The sequence below is a fragment of the Pantherophis guttatus genome, chromosome 6 (assembly GCF_059756535.1).
Source record: "Pantherophis guttatus breed Tessera chromosome 6, ASM5975653v1, whole genome shotgun sequence".
NCBI lineage: Eukaryota > Metazoa > Chordata > Lepidosauria > Squamata > Colubridae > Pantherophis > Pantherophis guttatus.
The window spans coordinates 61,184,255-61,209,505 of NC_142068.1; the positions used below are offsets into that span (position 1 = coordinate 61,184,255).

At 37.3% G+C, this 25,251-nt stretch overlaps 1 protein-coding gene across 1 annotated transcript in view; it reads right to left on the minus strand.

Annotated features, from left to right (window-relative positions):
• Positions 1-25,251, minus strand: part of ADAM12 (ADAM metallopeptidase domain 12) — a 261,963-nt gene that overhangs the window by 73,494 nt on the left and 163,218 nt on the right. Inside the window, exons 6-11 of the mRNA XM_034436441.3 lie at positions 22,806-22,989; positions 20,707-20,772; positions 19,878-19,949; positions 19,095-19,264; positions 17,713-17,797; positions 3,639-3,787 (exon numbers count right to left, since the gene is read on the minus strand). Coding sequence (XP_034292332.1) covers positions 3,639-3,787; positions 17,713-17,797; positions 19,095-19,264; positions 19,878-19,949; positions 20,707-20,772; positions 22,806-22,989 — 726 coding nt within the window. The remainder of the gene's footprint in view (positions 1-3,638; positions 3,788-17,712; positions 17,798-19,094; positions 19,265-19,877; positions 19,950-20,706; positions 20,773-22,805; positions 22,990-25,251) is intronic.

Genomic DNA, 25,251 nt, shown 5'->3' on the forward strand with positions numbered 1-25,251 from the left:
GCTGCACAGCGCTAATAAGAAAGTTTCTGACAACTGTCTAAAACCAAAAGTAATTATTTTCCAAGCAAAGTTTTATTGAGAATACAATTCTTATAAAGGCTAACTTACAAAAATGCTTATCTGATCTTATTTGTACTCAAATTCATGTTGACCAAGACTTATATCAGTGATGGGAGTAACAGAACAATGGCCAATCACAACATACTTGTGTATCAGAAAGCAAAATTAAACTCTTGGTGTCTTTCATCCTAAATAGCCTACTAGAATGCTTCCTATTATTTCAGCTCATGTTTATTTTATTTTTTTCTGCACAGGATGAGATGACATAATTACTGGACAAAGCAATGAGTGTTAAATCAGTTTTTCAATACTCATTCTGTCCCTGTGTTCACTCCTCAGTCCCCCCAAACTATCTAGTCAAGTGCAGCAGAAGTCTAGCAAGCATCTTAGTTATGTTCATGAGGCTATTTGCTGAATCTCATGTAAACTTGTAATCTACATCAGGGGTCCCCAACCCCTGGCTGTGGCACAGTGCCGGGCTGTGGCTGGTTTGGAAGTGGGCCGCATGAGTGGCTGGCTGGCGCACCCGTGCATGCAGTTCAACTCACGTGAGCAGTGGGCTGGTGCACATGCACCAGCCCATTGCTTGCACAGGCCAGTTCCCAGTTCCCCTCTCTCCCCCTCCCCCCGGCCAGGCCGCCAAGCCATAAAGGTTGGGGACTGCTGATCTACACCCATGTATTTCCTGTTTGCTGCCTGTTCTTACAATAATTTCAGCACCTGGATCAAAATTGTTGAGCTGAAGCAATTTAATCAAGTTGTACTGGGAGGCATGGTCTCTCCTAAGACTGTAAACTAATTAGTGCTGGGCAAAGGTTACAAATGGCCTGGTTTCAAATTCATTATTAAAATAAAGTGTCATGACATGCTCCCTCCCCCTAGCCACAAATCATTTAATAGAGAACCAAGCAGACAAATCTTAACAATGTTATGATCATCTTCAAAGAAGTTTCTCTGTTAAATAAGCTTTTCCTAGTACTTTGTTTAAGCTTTTTGCAAGCACTTATATGATGCGAAGGTGAAAGTGTAGGTTTCCAGAAATTGTTAAGGTCTTGTGAGAAGACGGTTCAAAGTAAAGAGACCTAATTATGCCTGTTACAATCATGCAATTCGAATACACTAATAATACAAAAATGTATGCAAATGATAGAACATTCTGACCTTGTATCAGTATTTGCATGTCAACATATTATTGCTAGCATAAAATGCCAACCAATATATTGCTATGGGGCAGTAGTAACCTGTAGCTTTGTATGAATAGAAAGAAGTCCAAAAGGCAGAAGGGTTTCTTCAGGAAAATTTCATGTGAAGAATGAAAACTGAAGAAATCTCAAAAAGACACATGAAATAAAGTTCTCATGACAAAAGATGGTTCTCAAAATAATAGATAAGAGTCCATGTGAACTGAATGAGGCAACAGCATCCAGAATGACAAAAATACCAAGAGCAGTGGTGGGCTTGCTGGAAGGTGTACAGATATATGGGAAATGTAATCTTTGTAATCATTACATCAAATAAGATACATGAACAATAGTGTTCCTCCTCAAGTCTTCTGGAACTCCAACTTAGTCTGGGCAGTTAGACTTTCAGTTGGTAGGTGTGAAAGATGTGGAAATGTGTATTGGTGAAACTTAAGTAAGTTTCTACAAGTCTTAAGTCTCTGGAGAGAAAAAGAAGAAGTAACACTGGTACTGCTTTGCAGTCCTTATTGAGAGTGAGAACTGAATGAGAAAATATATCTCATTATTATTATTATTTTGGAGATCTCATCTCTCAAATCTTGATCATCATTTCTCCTACATAATATAAAAACAAATTGTAGAAATTGCTTGTGAAAATAAGAATAACTCTAGAGAAGTTGTTCAAAGAACTAAGATTATCTTTTCTAGGTATCTAGCAAAAATTTGTTTGATTAGAAGTGCTGGTAAGCAATTCTGTGAGCTAGTAATTTTTCTGGACTAATTTCCAGGCTAATGAAAATGTCCATTTATAAAATCACCCAAATTTCCTTTAAAAATTCTGATATAACATTCAAACCAGTAACTCTTCTAGAATATTCAATATGGCAGTACAAATTCTTGGTCCTTGCTGATTCCGAACTAAGCATTTTCAGCTTCCTGAAGATAACATGAGATTCAAGAGGGGTGAAAAAAGGATGTTTATTTCAAACCAGCAGTGAAAAAAGAAAGGAGATTATAATGGACTTGACATCTGGATGTGATTGGTAAACCAGGCTATCATTAGCAAGCACTTGTATTACCATCGCCACCTGATTTTGTTTAAACAATAGGCAGCAGAGCAGAAAATAAATTCCATGTATATTCATAAATAAAACCACATTGGCAGCAGTATCTTTAACTAAAGGGCAATGTTCACATTTATGTGCATGCACACATTTAAAAATAATGAAAATGAAGATCAGAACCATCTTCTCAAAAGCAAAAAAAAAAAAAAGTAACCTATTCCCTTAAATTGAGCACACCATGATTTAAATGAATTGAACTAGTTAAAACATGTTTTTTACTCTCAGGGAAGTTTGTTTTGATTTTGCAGACCCCCAGCTTCAAACAATAAATGCATGCAATAGAAAAAAAATGAAACAAACAAACGTAAGTCACAAATTCCGTGAAAGAAAAAGCACTGCATTCAGGATGAGGACAAAACTATTTGAACCAGCAATAAAATACTATTGGGCTGTGACTGGGGTAGAATTGGAACAGTTCCGATGACCTAAATGGTGTGTTCCTAGTAATGTACTCCAAAGTAGTATTTGAATTTTTAACAGCTGCATCACACTGCAGGCTCACGTTTAATTGGTAGTCTACAAGAACCCCCAGATCCTTTTCCTATTGCTAAGGAAGTTGCTAAGCCAGTACTCCGCACCATATACTGTGGCTTTTATTTTCCCCACCCAGATGCAGAATTTCCTGTTTCACTTTGTTAAATCTACCCTATTCATTTCAGCCCACTGTTCAAGCCTCTCTAGAACTTTTGGAATCCACCACTTCTTAAGTATTAGTCATCTCTTCCCAGTTTCGTATCATCTGTAAATTTGGTATGCATCTCCTTAACTCCCTCTCCAAACCCTGCTGCTCAACAGCACTGGGCAAAGGGCAGAGTTCTGGGACGTTCCACTCAATACTTCCCTCAAGCTGAAATTAATGAACAGACTTTGAGTGCAGCGTTCTGCAATCATCCATACCTTTTTTTTACAACTTTAGCAAGGAGAACATCACGAGAGACTTGTCAAAGGCTTTGCTGAGGGGCAGGTACACTATACTCCCTACATTCCTTGATCTACTAAGCTATCATTGACCTACTATACAGTGGTACCTTGCTATTCATCATTAATTGGTTCTGGGAGGTATGATGGGTACCAAAATATATTTCTTTTCTTCAAGAATTGAAAATTTAGAATGTTTTTTATTCTAATAAATTATGTAGGGTCTCTGCACTAACGTCCAGTTGTTATAAACAGGATGTATTCATCTTAGAAAGTTTTCAGAAGTATACCTCTCACCTAAAAGGAAAGCTACAGTAACAGGCAATTTTTTTCCCCAAATATAATTTGCACTTACGCAGTTGAAGGGTTCATAATGCAGCCCCCTTTGTCTGCAGTTGTTTTGCAGTTGCAACCTCTTTCCAGTGTATCATGGTTCATACCAAAATTGTGGCCTAGTTCATGAGCCAGAGTTACTGCTGCCCCCAATGGATTGTCTGCATGATCCTAAAAAGAAAGCACACAAATCTCATTGTAATAAACAATCCAATCCTGGAACACACCCTAATTTATTAAAAATTATTATAGGCTCAGAAAGTGGTATTACCCGATACCTATTACTACTATACGCATACACTTGCTGTTTTCCAAATTCATATTTGCCTTATCTAATTAGGAGTTATACATGCAAACAGCCTTGTAATACTGTTTGAAAGGCAATCATTTGAGGCAGTAATAGAAAGCTATTTTTATATCAGCAGTTATCAATGCAATTCCATAAATGTTGTCTACAGAAAAAACATAATAAAATTATTGAAGAAAATGTTGTTGCTAGAAAAATATACTCTGAAAATTACATTACATTACATTACATGAATTACATTAGCAGTATGTAATATTATTTGAAGTAATTTGCAGTATGAAGGGGATTTTTTTCATAGTTGCATTTCAAATGGTACAACATCCAGTTGTTTGTGTGCATAAACTCAGCCTGTCTCAGACATGAAAGATACTCCATGCTGGCCTGTTATGTCTATGTACAGTCTATTCCACGTAAACTAATGTAAAGCAACCAGAAATAGCTACTGTGTGCAAGAGAAAACACCAAGGTCATGTCTTCTAGAGAGAAGTCCTAGGTGCTGAAAAGTGGAATGAGATGAAACATTCATCCTCTGGGTAGCTGCCTATTCAATAGCTTCAGAGGAAACACTCCAAAATTATTTTTGTATTTCCACAGGAACAGTGGGTATTCTAATTAATTTTTGAAGCCTTCAAATTTCTATAGAAGCCCAACTACATCATTGCAACAAAGGGCTGCAGTGGTGATCTCAGATTCAGCTCTTATGAAAGGGGCTCTGTGATGTAGATGTGTCTTCCTATTCACGGTCTGGTTCACACATGAATGTGTAGCACTGATTGAAATAGGAAACGGCGACTTGATTGATGGTCCATTCAAACAGAGACAGAGCTTTCACAAGGCCTTAATGTAATGTTTTAAGGGAATCACTTTATATAATGATGTGCCTTTCATGAATGGCAAAAAATAAAGTAATGCAAGTCCGCAAGTATACCAAACCTAAGTAATTATTCATAAAATATTATGATGCAAGAAATCATGCAAAAGCTTGGCATAAGTATACGTTTTCCAAAATCTTGGTAGAAAGCATATTTTCCTTTCGCTACCAGTAGAGTAATATAAATGAAGTATCAATTTTCTGAGTAAGAATTTTGTAGTCAGTAAAAGTAAAGGTAGCATTAAGTTCTTCTTTTCTTTTACAATTATATCACAGCAGGAACTCATTTCAGCAACTGACATCTTGACTCAAACACTTACATGACAACCTTTCCACAATAATCCCTATGACAGTGATGGTTAACCTTTTTTGGTGCTGAGTGCCCAAATGCACGTGCATGTGCCTGAACCCCCAAAATGCAATGCGAGCACCCCCCATGCATGCGCCCTGCCCCCACGTATGTGCGAGTGTCCCCACACATGCGCCTCTCGTGCCCTGTTTTGGCTTCCAGGTTGGTGCAGGAGGCTTTCCAGGCCCAAAATAGGGTGCGGGGAGGCCTCATGTGGCACCGCTGCACCCCGCTTTGGCTTTCAGGTTGGTGCAGGAGGCTTTCCAGGCCCAAAATGGAGCATGGGAGGCCCTTACATGGTGCCCCCATGCCCCATTTTGGCTTCCAAGTTGGTGGAGGCTTTCCAGGCCCAAAACGGGACACAGGGCCTCCTGCACCAACCTGCACCCCCCCGTGCATGTGCCCCATATGCGCCCCACCCCCCGCACATGTGTGGCAGAGACCTGAAGACCAGCTGGCCAGCGGGAGGCACACACACATGTGCAGTGGAACTAGGCTGGGGCAATGGCTGGCGTGCCCGCAGAGAGGGTTCTGCATGCCACCTGTGGCATGCGTGCCATAGGTTCGCCATCACGGCCCTATGACATCCACCTATTTCATTGCAAAACTGATCTCCTTATACCCCTTTCCCCCAAAATGGATTAGACATATATCATAAATGAATGCTTGGCTATCAGTCAGTAATTATTACACATATCTTTTTCTCAATGCCTATTCTTCAAATGATTCTTCAAACTGTACTCTTCAAAAAGAAGCCCTCTTCATAACCTCTCAAGAGCCTTGGTAGTAAGGGGTTTAAGGCACCCTGTTATTAAGCTGGTTATTAAGACCAGCTGCCTGCAATTACTGCAGGGTTCGAATCTCGCCAAGGCTCAAGGTTGAATCAGCCTTCCATCCTTTCTAAGGTAGGTAAATTGAGGACCCAGTTGTGGGGGCAATAAGCTGACTTTGTATAAATATACAAAAGGATGAAGGCTATTGCTGAGCACATTGTAAGCCGCCCTGAGTCTTCGGAGAAGGGCGGCATATAAATCAAATTAAAAAAAAAAAAAGCACTCTTTTGAGCAATGAGAGTAGATATTCAGAACTGCCTAAAACCTAAAGAAAAGACATTTCAAATGTATTAGTGGCTTAAATTTCATAATTTTCTGGTAATATGAATAAACTGTCATATGAAAGACGAATGAAATAAAACATCCTGTCAATTCAGAAAAAAACTATTATTTTTTGATCATTGGAATGAATACAATTACTTGAATGTATTTCATCCGGAACTTTATGATAGTAATTTTAATACACTCAGTTGTGCCAATGTGATCTTGACATTTTTTAGAGAATGAAGTTGCCAAATATTGTCATTTGGGGAGGGGGTGTTGGGGGGGAAGGGTACTGTTTTCCCCCACCTTCATTGTATTGCATTGAATAGGATCTGTCAGGGATCTTCAAGGCTATGTTACCCATGGATCCAGTAATCAGGCCCATAAAGAAGGAAAGAAGAGATTCCAGTATCACCGAGGTTATTAGTTTATGCTAAGTTAGTAAATTCTAATGTCTATTTTTGAAATAATTTCTTTCTTTGCTCTACAGACAGCTGTAAAACAAGTGAAATCAGTTTCTGTTTTAAAGTACTCAAATTATATTTGTGTGCTGTAAACCACATTATGCAGTATTTATTATCCTGTGCAGCCAATTGGGAAAAAAAAAAAACATGGCAGAGAAACCACTGGATCCTGAACTCTATTCAACTCGTCAGGCTGAAAAAGAAATGAATAGACCAGTTTCAGGCTAGTAAATTTTTTATTTATCCTCAATATATCCCATGAGCACCAGTGGCTGAAGGACTGCAGCAACGGCATCATGAAAAAGACTTTTTCAGATGTAACTTAGACATGGCTCCAGAGCCCCTCAATCTCTGGAGGACTGAATTATAATTATAATCTGAATCATAAACTTGTTTATGTGACAGAAGGGGAAATTATAAAATACTTGGGAATAATCACATTCTGGGAAGAATGGGTCAAGTTCTCCCAAGATAGAAAAATTGCACACCGCTGACTTGGACAGATCTATATAGTATTAGAAACTCTGAATTTCTGGTATTTTTAATGAATAGTTGTTAAGATTATGATTCCTTATATTAAGAAATATAGTGAAAAATAATGTTATAAAGTGTCTCAACTTCAACTAAAAAGGGTTGTATACTGGAAAATAGTGTTATAAAGTGACTCTATTTCAACTAGAAACAAAGATTGAACAGATATTGTTATGTAGTTTTTCCCATTTATTTTTGATATGTACAAAAATAGTAAACTTTATTTTAAAGAAGCAAACCATACTTCTGGATTTTTCTTTAATGTAAGAATGTTCATACTCTTAAATAATCACAGAAATAAATAAAAGCAAAGATGGTATCACATCTGGAGAAAAGCAATGAATGATATAGCTTGAAGACAACATCATTATCATCAAGTAGGAAATCAGAACTATTTGATGTCTTCTGAATACAGGTTTAATAGTTATCTAGACCAAATTCTTCAAGGCAGGAAGTACCATAATGCAGCAAAATTATTACACAAAGACATTCTAACCAAACAATTGGAAACTTCCACGTTGATGAGAAAATTACAGGAAGCCGGAAGAATGCTCATATTTACTGGTCTGTTTCCCCCCTCCCTTCCTTCCATTTTTCAATTGTTTTCCCTTGTCAATTGATTTTACAAGATGTTTCATAGTCATCAACCTGAAATCATCCATGATTCCAACCACTGAGCCCAAAATTAGGATGGTTTCACTGAAGCACGATCCTTAAAAGTTTACAATCAAATCAGGTTTTGAGAATCAAACTGAACAATTGGGCAGTTAGAGTCATTTCCACTATCTGGTTTTGCAATCAGTCGCCTTAGAACTGGATTGTTATTAGGAAGCCAAAATGTTAAGAAGCCAATCAATGTTCTGCTCCTCTTTCTTTCTTTCTTTCTTTCTTTCTTTCTTTCTTTCTTTCTTTCTTTCTTTCTTTCTTTCTTTCTTTCTTTCTTTCTTTTTTTTTACATTTGCTGCATTTATATAGGGGGCAGATGATTGCCCTCTTCTTCCAGGGCACCCCTGTTTGCTATTCTGTTTTGCCTTAAATCTCAAAGAAGAGTAGGTAGGCAAAGACAAAAAGATCAGCTCAGAGATCAAAAAACAAAACACTTGAAACAATTGGAAGAGGTATTACAGGATTCAAGACAAAGTGTTCCAGCATATGTATCAAGGTTCAGAGGGTTAAGTTGGATTATATTCCTTGAAGGACATTATCTTTTATACCAGTGTATTTAAGTTTATCTCTAGTGTTGCATTCTCCTAAAGCTCTCCTTTCAGCCATAAGTTACGCTGCTGTCCTTCCTTCCTATTTTGCAACTCTACCTGCTTTTCATTTCACCAGTGAATATAGCCCTTTGTAGGCAACATACTGTATTTTACTTGATGACAGACAACAAAAAAATGGGGCAGGGAGGTCACTTCACAAAACACCTTACAATTGGATTTGTCTTACATCATTATTGTATGTATATTGATCGAACAGCATGTTGCCATGCTGTCACCAGAGTATGTGTTATGACACTGTGCTCTCACCACCATGAACAGGCTTTGTGCTAAATACTACTGGCCAGTTTCTCCAAGTTGTTTTAAAGGACAAAATCTATTGGCCTAGCACCAAGTACTCTGATTTAATTAGTTGGTGAACTGCAGCCAAAGTATTCCATCATTCTTCCTTCCTAAATTTATTAATACTATCAAGCTAACAGCAAATGCAAATACGTGAAGCTATTGGCAAGGGAGTTTTAACTGTTGTGTCTCCATCCTAGACCAGTTTTCTAGAGCCATCTGATGACCAAGGATGACCACACTGTGTCAAACTTAGCCCTGTGCATCTCCATGCAGGCTTGAGCTCTTAATTCACTAGACTTTACCTCTACAATAGCTTGCAGATTTGCACCATCCATCCATCTGGTAGGTGAAAAATAACAATCATTGTGCAGCTGCTGGGATAGCTTATTATGTTCCCCTTTTCTTTTGTTCTTTTGTTTTTATTGTTGTATTGTTTTACCATTTGGGGCCGTACATTTTGTTCCAATTTGATCTGTAGTGTTTGGTTTTATTTATTTAAGGTGCACATATGCATATCCTGACAATACTGAGAATGGAAAGGACAGTATTATGCAAACATCCCAAGCATTTTGATTTCTGCAAACCAAAGAAATTTTAAAAACCAATATTTTTCTTTAAAAAAGCAACTAATAAGAGGACAGCAAACAAGGAAGACAAATTAAATTCTTTTCCAACAGATACAATGTTTCTGGAATGGCAATCAGTGCTCAGAATTGTAGAAGCAATGTATAATACATCCATCTACATGAGGCTACCCATGTAGATAGGGCGCTCTACATGGGGCTACCCTTGAAAAGTGTTCAGAGACTACAGTTGGTCCAGAACGCAGCCACGCGAGCTGTCGTGGGTGCACCTAGGTACACCCACATTACACCAATTCTCCACGAGCTGCACTGGCTCCCTATTGGTCTCCGATCACAATTCAAGGTGTTAGTTATTACCTTTAAAGCCCTACATGGCTCAGGGCCAGGTTATCTTCAAGACCGCCTTCTGCCACATAGCTCCCAGCGACCGGTAAGATCCCACAGAGTTGGTTTCCTCCGGGTTCCGTCAGCTAACAATGTCGGCTAGTGGGCCCACAGGGGAGGGCCTTCTCTATGGCAGCCCCAGCTCTCTGGAACCAAATTACTTCCTGAGGTCCGGACCATCCCCACCCTATTGGCCTTCTGAAAAGCGGTGAAGACCTGGCTTTTCCGGCAAGCCTGGGGCCGTTGATCTCGCTCTTGTGATCTGGCAAAATCTGGCCATGAATGGCGTGAATAAGTTTTTAATGTTTTTAATGTTTAAATGTTTTTATAATGATTTTTTAAAATATATTGTGAGCTGCCCTGAGTCTTCGGAGAGGGGCAGCATATAAATTGAATTAATTAAATTAAATTAAAATCTTCTTTCCTGGAAAAATGATCATTAAAAAAACCCACATTGTCTTCTGATTCTCTACTTTGCCTTGGTGGATACAATTAAATGCCCCCTAATAATCTCTTGGAGGCCCTTCTCCGCCCTTTGTAATGAACAAGATAAATTATTTCTGAAGGAAGGTGTAGTTGTAATGTAATAAACTGTCAGGTTATTTCTGGATAATAGCAGTAAAACAAAAAGGGTAAACATTAAAAGACTTGCAATCATAATAGAGTCAAGAATTTTGGTCAGAAGTTATTGCAGAGACATCACCAGACTTGATTTTATGACTGTTTTTATGATGATTGTAAAGTGAGTTCAGTGGTGTCACAAAATGAATAATATGGTTATTAAGCAAACCATGTGGTCATTTAACAAATCCATTCTTCCGAATGAGTATTTTTTTTACTAGAAACTGAAAAAAAAATTCTGGAAACTTGCAAAAAAAAACGTTGAAAACAAGCAAATCACAATCCTGTGATTGTGGGTCTCTGCAATTGGCTTTTAATGCAAGCTGCCTGCCACATGCCCAAAATGTAATCACATGACCATCGGTGTGGGCAGTGTCATTGTTGTCACATCGAGGATGGCTCATAAGTAGCTTTTTAAAAGTCTATCATAACTTTGAATGGTCATTAAACAATCGGTCATAAGTCAAGGACTTCCGGTACTTCAAAACATTTGTGAAAAAAAATCCAGATAGGCTGTCAGCTTTTGTAAAAGTTCAAGATTACTGAAGACTTCAGCAAACTGGCACATCAGATTGATTTGAATGCAATCCAATGGTTGCCAAGCATGATAGGGAAAGGAATCCTGCCATGGCAGACAGAGGAATCTTCTGATATGAACTGTCCTGTGGTCCTAATTGTATAAAATGAAAATGTAATAATAGTAGTTTATTGATTGATTATTTTTGCAACATAATCAGTAACTTTTTATTATTATTCCAGCATGGTTGTTTCATAATGAGAAAGTAAACCTGCTGGTTATTTCAAATGAGACAGCTGTTGCAAATGACATTGATATTAACTACACGGGTATAGTGCCAATTGATAATGTCCCCAGTGCTCCTGTACTATCTGTGACCTTGACAACCAAGTTTAAGCAGCTACTCTGTCTAATGAAAATTCTTTAGATGACACCTTAGAAACCAGGCTGATTAACTCTTTTGGCACACCACCAAGGCATGAATGATCAGAAATTCTATATAGCCTGGAGGGATTTAAAGAACATTAGTGTCAATTACTGGTGCAGCTGAATTATTAGCTGCCTCTCTGCCTTCAGAAGCCAGGGCTAACAATAACCATGAATGAAAGCAAATATACGTGTATTATTAGCGGCAGCTAATAATAAGGATAATGTTGCAGGATCCAATCTGGGTGGGTCATTGGGCTTTTGGCTTCCGAGCTTTCGGACTCATGCTAGAGCCCATCCTCAACGAACTTCTCTTACACCAAAATGTGTCTGGTAAGAGAGAGGTTCCCTGAGGATGGGCTCCAGCATGAGTCCGAGAGCTTGGAAGACTAAACTTCTGGTCCCGGTGACTGACCCAGATTGGATCCTAACCAGTAGTGGAATTCACTTATCTTCACTACTGGTTTGGAACTGTGAGCGCATGCAGAGCCTTCTGCACATGCACAGAGCGTCCGCGATGATATCTGGGTGGGTGGGTGGAGCTTCCTCTGCCACCGCTACTGGTTTGCCCGAACCGGATAGAACCGGTAGAATCCCACCACTGATCCTAACAATAACTGTTTAAATTAGGAAATATTTCTTCAAGTTGAAAGGGAGAATTCTGAAAAGTTGCTGCACAGCCCAGATAAAAAGGAAACCAAGCAAAGATTGACTCAATCTTTGTTTAGATGCTTTTGCTAGAAGGATGGTCAAGAGGCAATAATCTGATTTGTTTTGAGGAGTCTGTGATTAAAAAGCAAAGTCAGAGAAGTGTTGACTCTCTGAAGGTAATAGATCCAGCTCTCCTTTTCTTCTCTGAAGACTTTGTTATCACTTTCTAAATGTCATTTGGGACTGCATCACTCAGAAGCTCCTGACAACTGTGCCATGGGAAATTAAGGGTTGATTATCTATCACAGGTGGAAGATTTACAACTACCAATAGATTAGCCGCTAAATTTTATTGTAAAGATTTGTATTGGTTGTCTGTTATATTCTGATGATTTAATTTAATTAATTGACTTATGCATCTTGTTGGAATGTGCAATAATAATGATAATAAACTGTGATATTATACTAAAAGAATTAATAAAATCGACTGTGGGATAATTTGCATGTTAGCTAATTTTTTTTGCTATGTATTAATCCAACATTCCATATACCAGAAACTGGGGCTTAGCCAGAGGAGCCCCAGTTCATAAAAATAGAAGATATTCTCATTCTGTTAATTACAGAAGATTTAGTCTACTTAGTAATAATTGTACACTATATACCTTCTTATGAACTTATCAAAGCGGATGGACAGACTGGGAAGAACAAGCAGGCTTTACTGGAGTTAGAACCAAGGATCATGTATTAGTCTTGCAATGCCTATTTAAAAAAATATGCAGGTGTTGCTAAATTAACTCTTTATGCAATTTGTGTCACTATCAAATCAGTTTTTGTCTCTGTATCTGGAGAAAACCTTTAAATAAATCCAGAAGTTTCCACAATGCAGCATAACATCATCTTCTCTAGCACTTCTGTAACCAATATGACAATATTCTCCTAGGATTAGGTGCAATCCAGAGGGACTATTTGTTAATGGCATTCTATCATACCAGTTTTGCTTCCATTGCTCTCTTTGGAGTGAACAAACTGGGTAGACCTGAACAATTTATTATTTAAATTTGAAAAATATATTTTTTCTGCTTTGCCTGCATTGATCTAGGAGTTTGATCTGTTATTTACAATATTTAAGTAAATGGGCAATCTGATATTTTCATCCATTTAGCCTGAAATTATAATTTACGAGCAGTCTGTCTTCTCTGTCTTTTTCTCTCTGACTCTCTCTCTTATTATTTGATACCAGATTATCCACAAACATTCATTCATTCATTCATTCATTTTAATTATCAAATACATGAGAGATCAAAAGGAATCTGGAAAAACATCAAAGTTTCATTTAAAAATAACCAGAAAATACCCTGAATGGTATTCATGTGTGTTATTTACAAATGCAATAAGAAATACCATAAAAGTAATTACAACAGATTAATGACGAAGACCAAGTCTTCCTTTAATACATTATCCTCTCAATTTTTTTCCTTGGATGACTCATTTCTGTGAAAATGGGTGCTTTTTCCAAAATCAATTTCTCTCAGAGAACATTTCAATATTAAAACATCAGCACTGAATCATAAATACATTAAAGTGGCACGGAGAGAAAAAGAAAGACAAGATAAAGTTGTGATGATGCCAAGAAGGAAGTACATGGGGAGGAAAACTAGCAATTCCCAAAATATGCATGCATTACCCTGTAATCAGCCTGAAGTGTTAATTAGACTCATATGAATGATGGGTATTTCAGAATATGTTTAGGATTTGTAGCTTATTTTAGAAATGTATTATAGGTATTTCTGTAGCTGTTACCAAGGGAAAAATTCATTATCAATTTGTTAAGCATAATTTTGGATGTGAATATAAGCTTGCCCTCTGATAGATATTTCTTTATTTAATTTGTATACCACCAGCCTCAACTGACTCCCTGTGGTTTACATCATAGTCACCTAAAATGAAATACAATTAAATATAGCAAACAATATAATAATGAAAAACTAGATCCACAAGCACTACAAAGACACTGTGAAAGAAACCCTAATTAGCACCAGAAGCTTCCATGCTGCCACCCTACACCGCTGTGACATACAACCATGAGAGCTAAAGGCTGCAGCTGCATTGTGGCCCTGGCTATTTCTATGGAGCTCCGCCAGCTTTGAAGAAAGCCACCGAAACCTGATAGAAAACCATGAGTGGCATCACAGAATAACATCTACAATTACTACAGCAATGGACTTTCAGTGTCTCCATTTGTGCTTCCGGACTAGGACTTCAGAATCACCTCTGCAAATGAACTGTACAAGTAGTTCTCAACTTATGACCACAAAAAAAAAATTCTGTTGCTAAGTGAGGCATTTGTTAAGTGGATTTTGCCCATTTTATGACCTTTCTTGCCACAGTTGTTAAAGTGAATCATTGCAGTTGTTAAATTAGTAACATGGTGTTAAGTGAATCTGGCTTCCCCATTGACTTAGGTTGTCAGAAGGTCGCAAAAGGTGATCACATGATCCCAGGACACTGCAACCATCATAAATCTGAATCAATTGCCAAGCATCTGAATTTTAATCACTTGATCTTGGGGATGTTGCAACGGTTGTATGAAGAACGGTCATAAGTCACTTTTTTCAGTGCTGTTGTAACTTTGGTCACTAAATGAACTGTTGTAAGTTGAGGGCTACCTGTACAGCAGTGTTTCTCTTTCAACCCCAAAAGATTACTATCAATCAATCAATCTTGGGTATAATTACTAGGTTGCAGTTTTAGATGTACTTTTTTCTCCTTTCTAAAGATAAGGGCAACTTTTGCTCTCTTCTGGTCATCTGGCAGTCCACCAGACTGATAAATGAATTTCAGCGATAACAATATGATAGCACCAATTAGTTTCTTCACTTCACTATCTGAGGATAATTTCTTCATTATCCTGCACCACCAAGGCTCCACCAAGGAGCCTTGGTGGTGCAGCAGACTAAAGTGCTGTTAAGTAGCACTTAGCTGCCAGCTACCAGCAATTACTGCGAGTTCAAATTTCACCAGGCTCAAGGTTGACTCAGCCTTCCATCCTTCCGAGGTAGGTAAAATGAGGACCCGGATTGTGGGGGCAATAAGCTGACTTTGTATAAAAAAGAATACCACTTAGGGGGGTCCAAAAGCCCTACTAAGCAGGTATATACAAAGGTATGACCGCTATTACTTAACGCATTGTAAGCCGCCCTGAGTCTCTGGAGAAGGGCGGCATATAAATCGAACCAATACAATAAATTATATTAAGATGCAGTTCATCTGATACTGGAAATTAAACTCTAAGTCATGGGTGTCAAACTTGATCACGTCACGGGCCAGATCGTGACGTAGCGTGATTTTTTTTTGCCTTTGTGGAGCTGGGGTGGGCGTGGCCTGCGCATGACGTATCCCTCCCACGGGCCGCCAGTTTGACAGGCCTACTTAGAGTCTAGGTAAACAGTTATATTACTAAGTAAATAGTTATTCTCTGATCAACTTTATTCATCCTGCTCTTCACAATTATATGATGAAGTACATAATCTACTGTTGGAGAAAGTTGAAGAAGGTGAATAGTTTTTCTTTTTTTCTTTATTATCTATAAACTTTTTACTCTCTTTGCTTTTTAGCTGACTATATAAAAAGAAGTGCTTTCTTAGTATGTTAATCTCAGTTCATTCTGTTGTTTCCTAATTTTTTTCTGAATTTCTTGTAAATGTCCTTTTTATTTTTGGATTTTCACTAAGTTTTTTGTATAGTTTGGTTTCTTCTGCTGTCTTCCTTTTCCCCTCATTGGACTTGATTATAATTGTGTTTTCTCATTGATCTTAAGCTCCTTTTCCCTTTAGCTTTATTAACAATTTAACTTACAGACTTTAAAATCAACTTTAAAAAATTTAAACATGTGCTGCACCCAGATGTATTTTCCTTTAAAGTAAGGAACTGACTGATTATATGATAACTTTTTATTAATATTTATTAATATTCCTACTACTTTCAAATCTTCAAGAAACCTTCCCCAGATATTTAAAATCAATTCAAGTGACTAACAATTACTTTACTTGCATCAAACCCAAAATCTGATGCTTGATATTGCTACTATGATATGCCCTCTGAAATAGTGTAGTTATCTTTCTTCATCCAACACAACCAGTTCTGATATGTCTGTACAAGTAAATAGTTTGATTTATTATTTAACAGTATTTTTCAAACTGAGATCTCCTTACCGAGTCCATCTGTTATTCTTCCTTGTAAAAATATCAGCTGTTAAAATATACAAATACTAATTGCTGTGATTTCACTATTGTTTCTAAACATGTTACAATCAGATCGCAAATGTTCTTACTTGTCAATTGCAGATGTTTTGGAGGGAGAAATCGCTGGGTTACTTTAAAATCTGGGAGGTTTTTTTTCATTCCAACCAATTAAAGCAATGAGTTTGTTTACGGCATAAAAGGGAAATGGGGAAAGTGGGAGACACTCCTCAGGAGACATTGTGATATGTTTGAGTTTGGGAAAACAAACAATTTTAACCATACAAGACAAGGAATTAATGCTGATGTGATGCTTTTTCTTTGGGTTTTGAAAAACATTTATTTTTCCTGGTTCTTTTTTATTTGTGTGCTTTATTTGTGTAGAAGTCCTCACTTATTTGCTGCTTACTGTGGCATAATTGATTTGTTAGCTGAAGATTTATGGGCATTTGTTGCTCAAAAAAGAGGAAGTTACTGGTAACTTGGTAGGGATATAGCAATATCTTGGTACAGAAGCTGCCAATAACTTGGTACAGATATATCAGTGTTGTTGTTTCTCTTCAGCCAGAAAGTAATTTTCATTATTTTATAATGCAAATTACTTTAAATAAATTTACTTTATGCTCACTGGGAAACATCGCAAATGCTTGATTTAAATGACACACTGTTGGTAATCTTAATAAGAGGGGATGAAGACAGAGGTTGCCTTTACCCAGTTAGAAGGGAAGTTATCCCTTTCGGGCAGGGCAGGGCAGGGTTTCTAATCTTCTTCTATATTTAACAGGGAATCCTCAGAAATAAGAGGTTGCTGAAGAATCAACTTCCCAACAAAACACTTAGAGGCTTAACTGAGCAATTTCAACATTGTCTGTTCCTGTGGATATCTATTAAATTACACTTAGAGGAATCCTTCGATCTTCCTTTAGTTTTCTTTCTGGACTTGTACATTAACCTATGCATTTTATTTTTAATTTATGCCTGAAAGCAAAAGTTTTGTGACATTACTGTTGTTTTTAACGTAAGTCAAACTCTTCGGGTAAAGAACAGCTGATATCTTAAGGATAATTTCTTTGAAATCCATGTTTACACTGTATTTGATAGTCTACTCTATCATTTTCATTCATACATACTGTATATATTGGAAAGGCTACAAAAACAATATTAAAATGTCTTCTACCAAAAATACAGTTAATATGAAAGCTTTTTCAAAGTTACATCAGCATATTGTACTTTGTCACCTGTCAGTATAACAAAAGCTTATTACTGGGAATTGGAAAAAATAAGCAATTATCTTAAAAAGGCTTCTGTTACATCTCTGGACAGCAGCAAATTTAGCAAGTCTCATATTCAATCATTTGTAAATTCAAATAGTTGCAAAAAAAAAATGGAAAAAAATATAGATAGAGATTTTGAAGACAGAACAGGAGTATGTTATTTTGTCCCTGCTTGTTTCATTCCAGCCATTAATAGGATCAATCTTGGTACCTGTAGTACTTACCATAACAATACCTCCAGATTGCTCTTTGGTGCACATGCTCATTATAGGTGCCATGCCAATGATGGTACCTTGGAAATAGATTCCACTAATGGAAGACAAGAAACTATGTTAAAAATAATAAATACAGGGAAAACAGTTACATAGGAACATAATTTTGGATTTTATTAATAGAGATGTAATATGGATGTAGGATTTTCTATGTGGTGCTATTGTCATTCCTTTACATATCCACCCCGGACCACCCCTACGATGCCCTTGAAGTGCTGTCCCGGTGCCTGGAGGCCATGCGGATCTGGATGGGGAGAAACAGGCTCAGGCTCAACCCATCCAAGACCGAGTGGCTGTGGTTTCCGACGTCCCGATATAGTCAGTTGGTGCCATCACTGACTATTGGGGCGAATCACTGGCCCCCATGGAGAGGGCGTCCTCCTGGATTCACGGCTGTCTTTAGAAGAGCATTTGATGGCCGTGACCGGGAGGATTTTTCATCAGGTTCGCCTGATTCACCAGTTGCATCCCTTTCTGGATTGGGATTCTTTACGCACGGTCACTCATGCCCTTGTCACTTCCCGCCTGGACTACTGCAAAGCTCTCTACATGGGGCTCCCCTTGAGGAGCACCTGGAGGCTCTAACTGGCGCAGAGTGCAGCCGCGCGGGTGGTTATGAGAGCGACATGGTGTACCCATATAACACCTCTCCTGCGTGAGCTGCACTGGCTCCCTGTGGTCTTCCGTGTGCGCTTCAAGGTCCTGGTTACCACCTTTAGACCGCTCCATGGCTTAGAACCTGGTAATCTACGGGACTGCCTGCTGCCACCAGTAGCCTCCCACTGGCCGGTACGCTCTCATAGAGAGGGACTCCTCCGGGTGCCATCGGCCAAACAATGTCGACTGGCGGCCCCCAGGGGGAGAGCCTTCTCTGTGGGGGCACCTACTATCTGGAATGAGCTCCCCCCAGAGATACGGAGGATCCCGGATCTACGCACCTTCCGCCGCGCTCTCAAGACCTTTTTATTCCATCAGGCTGTCCTGGCCTAATTTTTCCCTTTCCCCCTTTTTAAAACGCAAATTTTAATTCGTTTTTAATTTATTGGGGTGTTTTAAATCTGTCTTCGGCCAAATTGTTTAATTCGGTTTTATTCTGTTTTTAAATTTTGTATTTATGTGTTTTTATCTTGCGGCTTCTCACCGCCCTGAGTCCTTCAGGAGTAGGGCGGTATATAAATCAACTAAACTAAACTAAACTAAACTTTAGAATCCTGTATTGGATTCTATCAATATGTAGCCTATGTACTGGCTTTGTATTTACCGATTTCCTTTTTGTCATGTCACTAGCAAAATAATGTATCTAAAATTTTAAGTTCCAGTTTTGGTAGGCTTACCTGACTAGTTGTGCATTATCATGTGGTTTACGAGGTAGTAGTTTCATCTTTCGCCAATCCAGAAACTCATGAAGAGTGGTGAAGGGATCTTGAGTTACTGTACACTTATCTACATCATTCCAGACTTCTAATCCAACCAAGACTATTCTAATATTTAATGGCCTGTAAAACTGATGAGAAAATGAGATCAATATTCTTGATTATATTTGCGTAACTCCTAAAGTTAATAAAAGAGACAAATTATTGATATATAAACAACAGATGTTAAATAATTCATTGGACAACTTCCTTCTCAGTTTCTTTTCTCAGTCAGCAAAATGATGCCTTCTAAAATATTTGATGGCATACAAGAATGTACTACTTGATTAAGAGCCGTGAGTCTAATACTCAGCTGAGTAATAAATTACACAGATGATAGCTAGATTATAAGAAACAACTATCGATTCACAGCATTTTAAAATAACACATATAAAAGAGAATACCTTGAAATTATGTCAGGTGTGTCATAAATTACTACTGCTACAACCTCTGAGTTGGGTGAAGTATTCTTCACAATAGCCCACAATAACAGGGCAGGGAAAGAACGGCAGAAGTAGTAGAAGAATCTAGTATATCTTAATTTGGATGAGAAGCGAAACATCTTCAAAGAAAAATAAGAAACTTCAGGTGCCTCTTGAAAAAGCACCTTCAGAACAACCTGACTGTAAGATTAGACTCAACTGGTTAGTCAAGCAGACTGCTCTATAGCAAAGGAAATTATTAGAGTACCGATGAAAAACTTACCTTATCAACGTAGTTTGCAATTTCTATCAGCCTCAGTTTCACTTTTTCCACATCTTTGCCTTGTCTCTGAAACTAGAAAGGATTCTTAATCATTTGAATTATCAACAGTTATACTTATTGCTTTATAAATCTAACTTGCCTTCTTCAGAAAAGCAGTAACACCAATATATAGATTTTATATGGAAAAAAGGCCAGAGGCAACTTTCTACTGCTTATAAAGTAGAATTCTTATTTAATTGAAAGAGGCACAGATTGTGTGAAAGAATATAGTTTCTTAAATTTAAAGAAAATGTTGCTTTTAATTTTGTTTCTCACACAATTGTTTCATTGGGACACTTCATGCTGTACAAAAGGAAAAAAAAACATTTAGTTGTTTACCATGGATGGACAGGGAGAAAATATTGCTATTTAACTAATTGGTAATTTTTAAATGTAGAAAAATGCAAATGGGGATACAGTGCTAATTTTTTTTTATTTTTGATTACACTTCACAGCTTCTGCTAATTTTTACAAAGTGTGTCATCCATCTATTGTGAATTTCTTTAGAAAAACTTCAACAATTTATGCATCCTTGAATGTAACTTGTAATTGGTAAACTACATCTAAAGAAAACAATATCACAAATGTTTTCTTATTTACAGAAGACATTTCCATTCCCTCTGGATCAAAGTTAGGCAATGCAGCAAAGATTTAAATGTCCAAATGGGACAGATTATTATTTTAGCATTGTGTGGAAAATTCAGAATAGGGTTACTATTATTCCATTAATTTATAAATACATGTATGTTTTTATACCCACAATCTTTTTTTAACTTTAGGTTTTGCTTACCTCCCGATTATCAGCCACAATAACGAGCTCCACATACTTGGTGGACTTCAGAGTTTCTCTTTTGTGCTATCAAAATAAGCATGAGATAAGAGCTGTTATTATTTGAAGGAGATTTACATTTCTACGTATATCTTTCTACCACAGTACTCTAATACCAAGCTATTTAAATATACTGCTCAAAAAAATAAAGGGAACACAAGCAGAAGACATCCGAGATCTGAATAATGAAATGGCCTTATTAAATAGTTTGTTCTTTACATACAGTAGTTTATACACTGCTCAAACAACTAAAGGGAACACAAAACTACTGTATGTAAAGAACAAAGTATTTAATAAGGCTATTTCATTCATTCAGATCTCGGATGTCTTCTGCTTGTGTTCCCTTTATTTTTTTGAGCAGTGTATTATGAATAATCTACAGATAAAAAAATTGACCAATCATTTCAAAGGTGGTCTAGGCCTCTAGGTACAGGGAAAACCAAAATTTCCTTAGCTTCAATAAGCACCAAGGTTATTTCAAATATCATATTCTGGATATATTACTCACTTCTACTTCAGTGTTGTACAAGATTTGATATTTTTCAAAATTAACATATCACCTATATGTCATTCTATCGTAAAAAAGCTGATATAACAACCACATCAGCCATATCATACACTAAACATGGAACATCTCCATGAAGTCTAACAATTCACTCTTATACCTTAATTTATAGCAATAGCATTAGCACTTAGACTTATATATACTTCACAGTGCTTTACAGCTCTCTCTAAGCAGTTTACAGAGTCAGCATATTGCCCCCAACAATCTGGGTCCTCATTTTACTGACCTCGGAAGGATGGAAGGCTGAGTCAACCTTGAGCCAGTGAGAATCGAACTGCTGAAATGCTGGCAGACGGCAGTCAGCAGAAGTAGCCTGCAATACTGCATTCTAACCAGTGTGCCACCTTATGCAAATAGCATCTACTTTACAAAGCAGTGTAGCTGCTTATTCACTTGTTGTACTTAGACACATTTTCATGAATAAAAGTGATACATTTATAGGTACATATCTTAAACAACCCCCAAAATGGGAAATATATATTAACATAAATTCATATGAAATTATAAATAAAAAATTATTTTAAGATATATGCACATAGTTACAATGGGAAGTATTATATATTCTGATTATAAAGTTAGGCATGACCCATTTTTCAGCAATTAAAAAAAATAAAAATGAACTTTCAATAGTATGTATTATGTATCACTTAAAGCTTTTATTGTTTCAAATTAAATAGTGCTTAGTATGGTGAATGTTAAAAATGTATTGCTATTGCAATTCCTCCAAATAACTAGAGCAGTCCAATTTTGATTTCTTGTTCTAAAACTATGATTTTCAAATCACCTCAATCTGACATACTAAATTTGGAATCTTTAGCAAGTATTTAAGAAGAAAAACTGTGCTTTGCTAAAAGACACTGGTCCATTCATCATTATTAATCACTTACAACAAGTACTTAGCAATAGTGGGTTCCTCTTATCCTCACTACCGGTTCAGAACCGGGAGCATATGTGTGTGCAGAACCTTCTGTGCATGCGTAGAGCGTCCGTGATGATGTCTGGGTGGGTGGGCGGAGCCTCCCACCGGCACCACTACTGGTTCCCCCAAATCAGGGCGAACTGGTAGAAACCCACCACTGGTACTTACTCCCAAGAACACCACTCCAAAATACACAACAAGCTTTTATTTTTGTAAAATCTGGATCTAATCTTCTATTATTATGACAATGGTAAATTGTCTGAGTGTGGTAATCTAAATGTGGAGATCTTGGTGCTCTCCAAACTTGGCTGTTTGTTTACAAACATCTCATTACCCAATTACAAAATATCATCAAACCTGGTGAGTGTGGGATTTGCTCTCTCTTTATATACAGTAGCTTGCCCTGCATTGTTGGTGGGAGGCTGTTTTTCTCCTTGAGAGTTCAACAAACCAACAGACAAAAAACCAAACATGTACACTTTTATTAGCTGGCACCTCAATTTTGAGCCATAACACCACATTTGTTTCAATATATACTAGAAAAACATGAGAAAACTAAATTAAATTGTCACTTACTCTGCTAGTAAATGTCGGAATAAACTGTGCAGTGTCCCCCAAACTGACACCTGTAAGATTGAGATGATGGCCACATGTACCCAGGATTAGGTTTGGATGTTTTAATCTATAGATTATATGTTCATTCATAGCACCTTCCAGTGGCTCCAAAATGTAGGCTCTATCCTCAAAAAAAATAATACCCCTGTGATATAAAAAAAAAATACAAATGAAAAATTCCTTTATTGCATTTAGTTTATATTTTATTTGCAACCAAATGATATTTTTCTAAAGATGCAACATGGGATATATTTAAAGTCTGAAAATGTACAAAGAAAATTCTGTAAATTTGTGACGTGTACAGCTCATTACTTTGAAAAGATGATTATTTCTTTGTATTTAAACACTGGAGTCTAGCACCAAAGTATATTTATGCTTCATAGTAATGCATTAACATCACTTCAGATTTTTAATCCTTTTAGTTAACATGACTGCCTATAAAATTAATAAATGTAAATAATATTTTCTTTAGCCTTCATCCTGTGGACCACTCAGTCCCAGAATATTACAAAACAAGAATTATGGAAACAGAAACAGGAATTTGGGTCAGTTTTCTAAATCAAAGTAATTTAGAGAAAATTCAAATTAATGTGTTGAGAAGATGTGCAGAATTTCTCATCAGTGATACAGTTGTCTGCAGTTGTTCTAAGACAGTGATCCCTGACCTTTCTGGCTTTGCGGACTGGCGGGTGTATGTGTGTGTAAGAGGGAATGGTTCTGCATGAGCGGTGGGCGAGCATGTGTGTGTACTGCTTCATTTGCAGAAGGGGCAGGCACCCGTGCCCACCGCTTGCACAAATGGAGCTGCAAGCGCATGTGGTCTGCAGCCTGGGGTACAGGACCCCTGTTCTAAGCTGTGCCTGCCTTAATATTCAATCTATGTTTATTCTCGTAATAACAAAACTGGTTTTAAGGTGGTTGATTTAATAGCAAGAAACTGCTTCTAAGAAAAATGAATTGGTAATATGGCAATGAAATAAATAATGAAACAAACGAATGAAATAAAACCACGGGGTACCATCAGGAATTCTTCTACCGTGATATTGTTATCATGTGATCTTGAAGGAGCCCACTGTGTTGGAACATGTTCTAAGAGCTTCTATGTATTTCTACCACTTGCTTTTGGTTTGTTTGTTTGTTGTTGTTGTTGTTGTTGTTGTTGTTGTTGTTGTTGTATTTGTGGTAACTATACAGAGCGTTGGAAACTAACATATATAAATCAAAGGAGTACTGTTGTTTTTAGCCATAATGCCAAACTCTGCTGGTAACACATTACTAGGATTAGACCTGTGTTTTTCAAACTTGGCACTTTAAGACATATGGACTTCAAGCCTACCGCATTGTAAAAATTGTCAAGTTGAAAAACAGTGGATTAGATTGTGAGAACGTACCATGGCAGCCATGAAATTAAAGCAGAAAGGAAAGAACTCATAAGAAGTGCTAGAAGGCTCTTGCTTACATTCTCTTAAATTCACCCTGTTTCAGCATATTGGAAACATTGTGTCCATCTGCTAATTGACTCATAGCTGTATCAGATGATTGCAATCTGAATTTATGACCTTTGGAGAAATCAAATAACAGGGAATGCTATGATACAGTAAGTACAGTATAGCATAAAAGAAAGCATGGAGGGTATAGTTCAGGTCCTCCATTTGTTTTGATTGCATAATACCAAAGTGATTAGAAAGGGTGAAATTTACAAATTTCACTTTGACTATTGTATCTGAAATTGACAATAAGAAGCCTTGAACCACTTATACTTTTGCTTTCCCAGTTATTGTTTTTTTAAATTCTTTTCTCCAACACTTTGATAAACTCTGATTTCTCCTCCAAAATTATTTTTGGATACTTTATCCAGTTTTGTATGCATTCACTTTCACTTTGTGGCCTTCTAATAGAGTGCAGTATTCGCTAAAACAGGGGTCCCCAACCCCCAGTCCACAGACCGGCACACCAGAAACCGGGCCGTGGAAATGAGCGAAGCCCCATCTTCACACACATAGGATGCAGGCAGAGCACAAAACCATACCATATCCGCCAAAAAAACCTCTCTCCATGGAAGCGCTCAAAAGATCGGGGGCCACTGCTCCAAAGCACCACTGACCAAATTAAACTATATTCCATAATCTATTTCATGGCCATGCTAGATTTGAGAACAATCCTGTATTAGTAAAGCAGCTTAACAACATATATTTTGGCTTTCTTGTATTCTTTAACTGATCTACTTACCCTTAAAAGTAATATCTCTAATACTAAACTATCAGCTATGGATGGCCCAATATTAGCATATTTTACTATACATGGATAACAGTATATTATGTATATGAAAAATAAAATATTTCAATATTTTTAATACAATGGAAGAATCCAAATATCCATTCATATCATTTACATTTTGGATACAGAT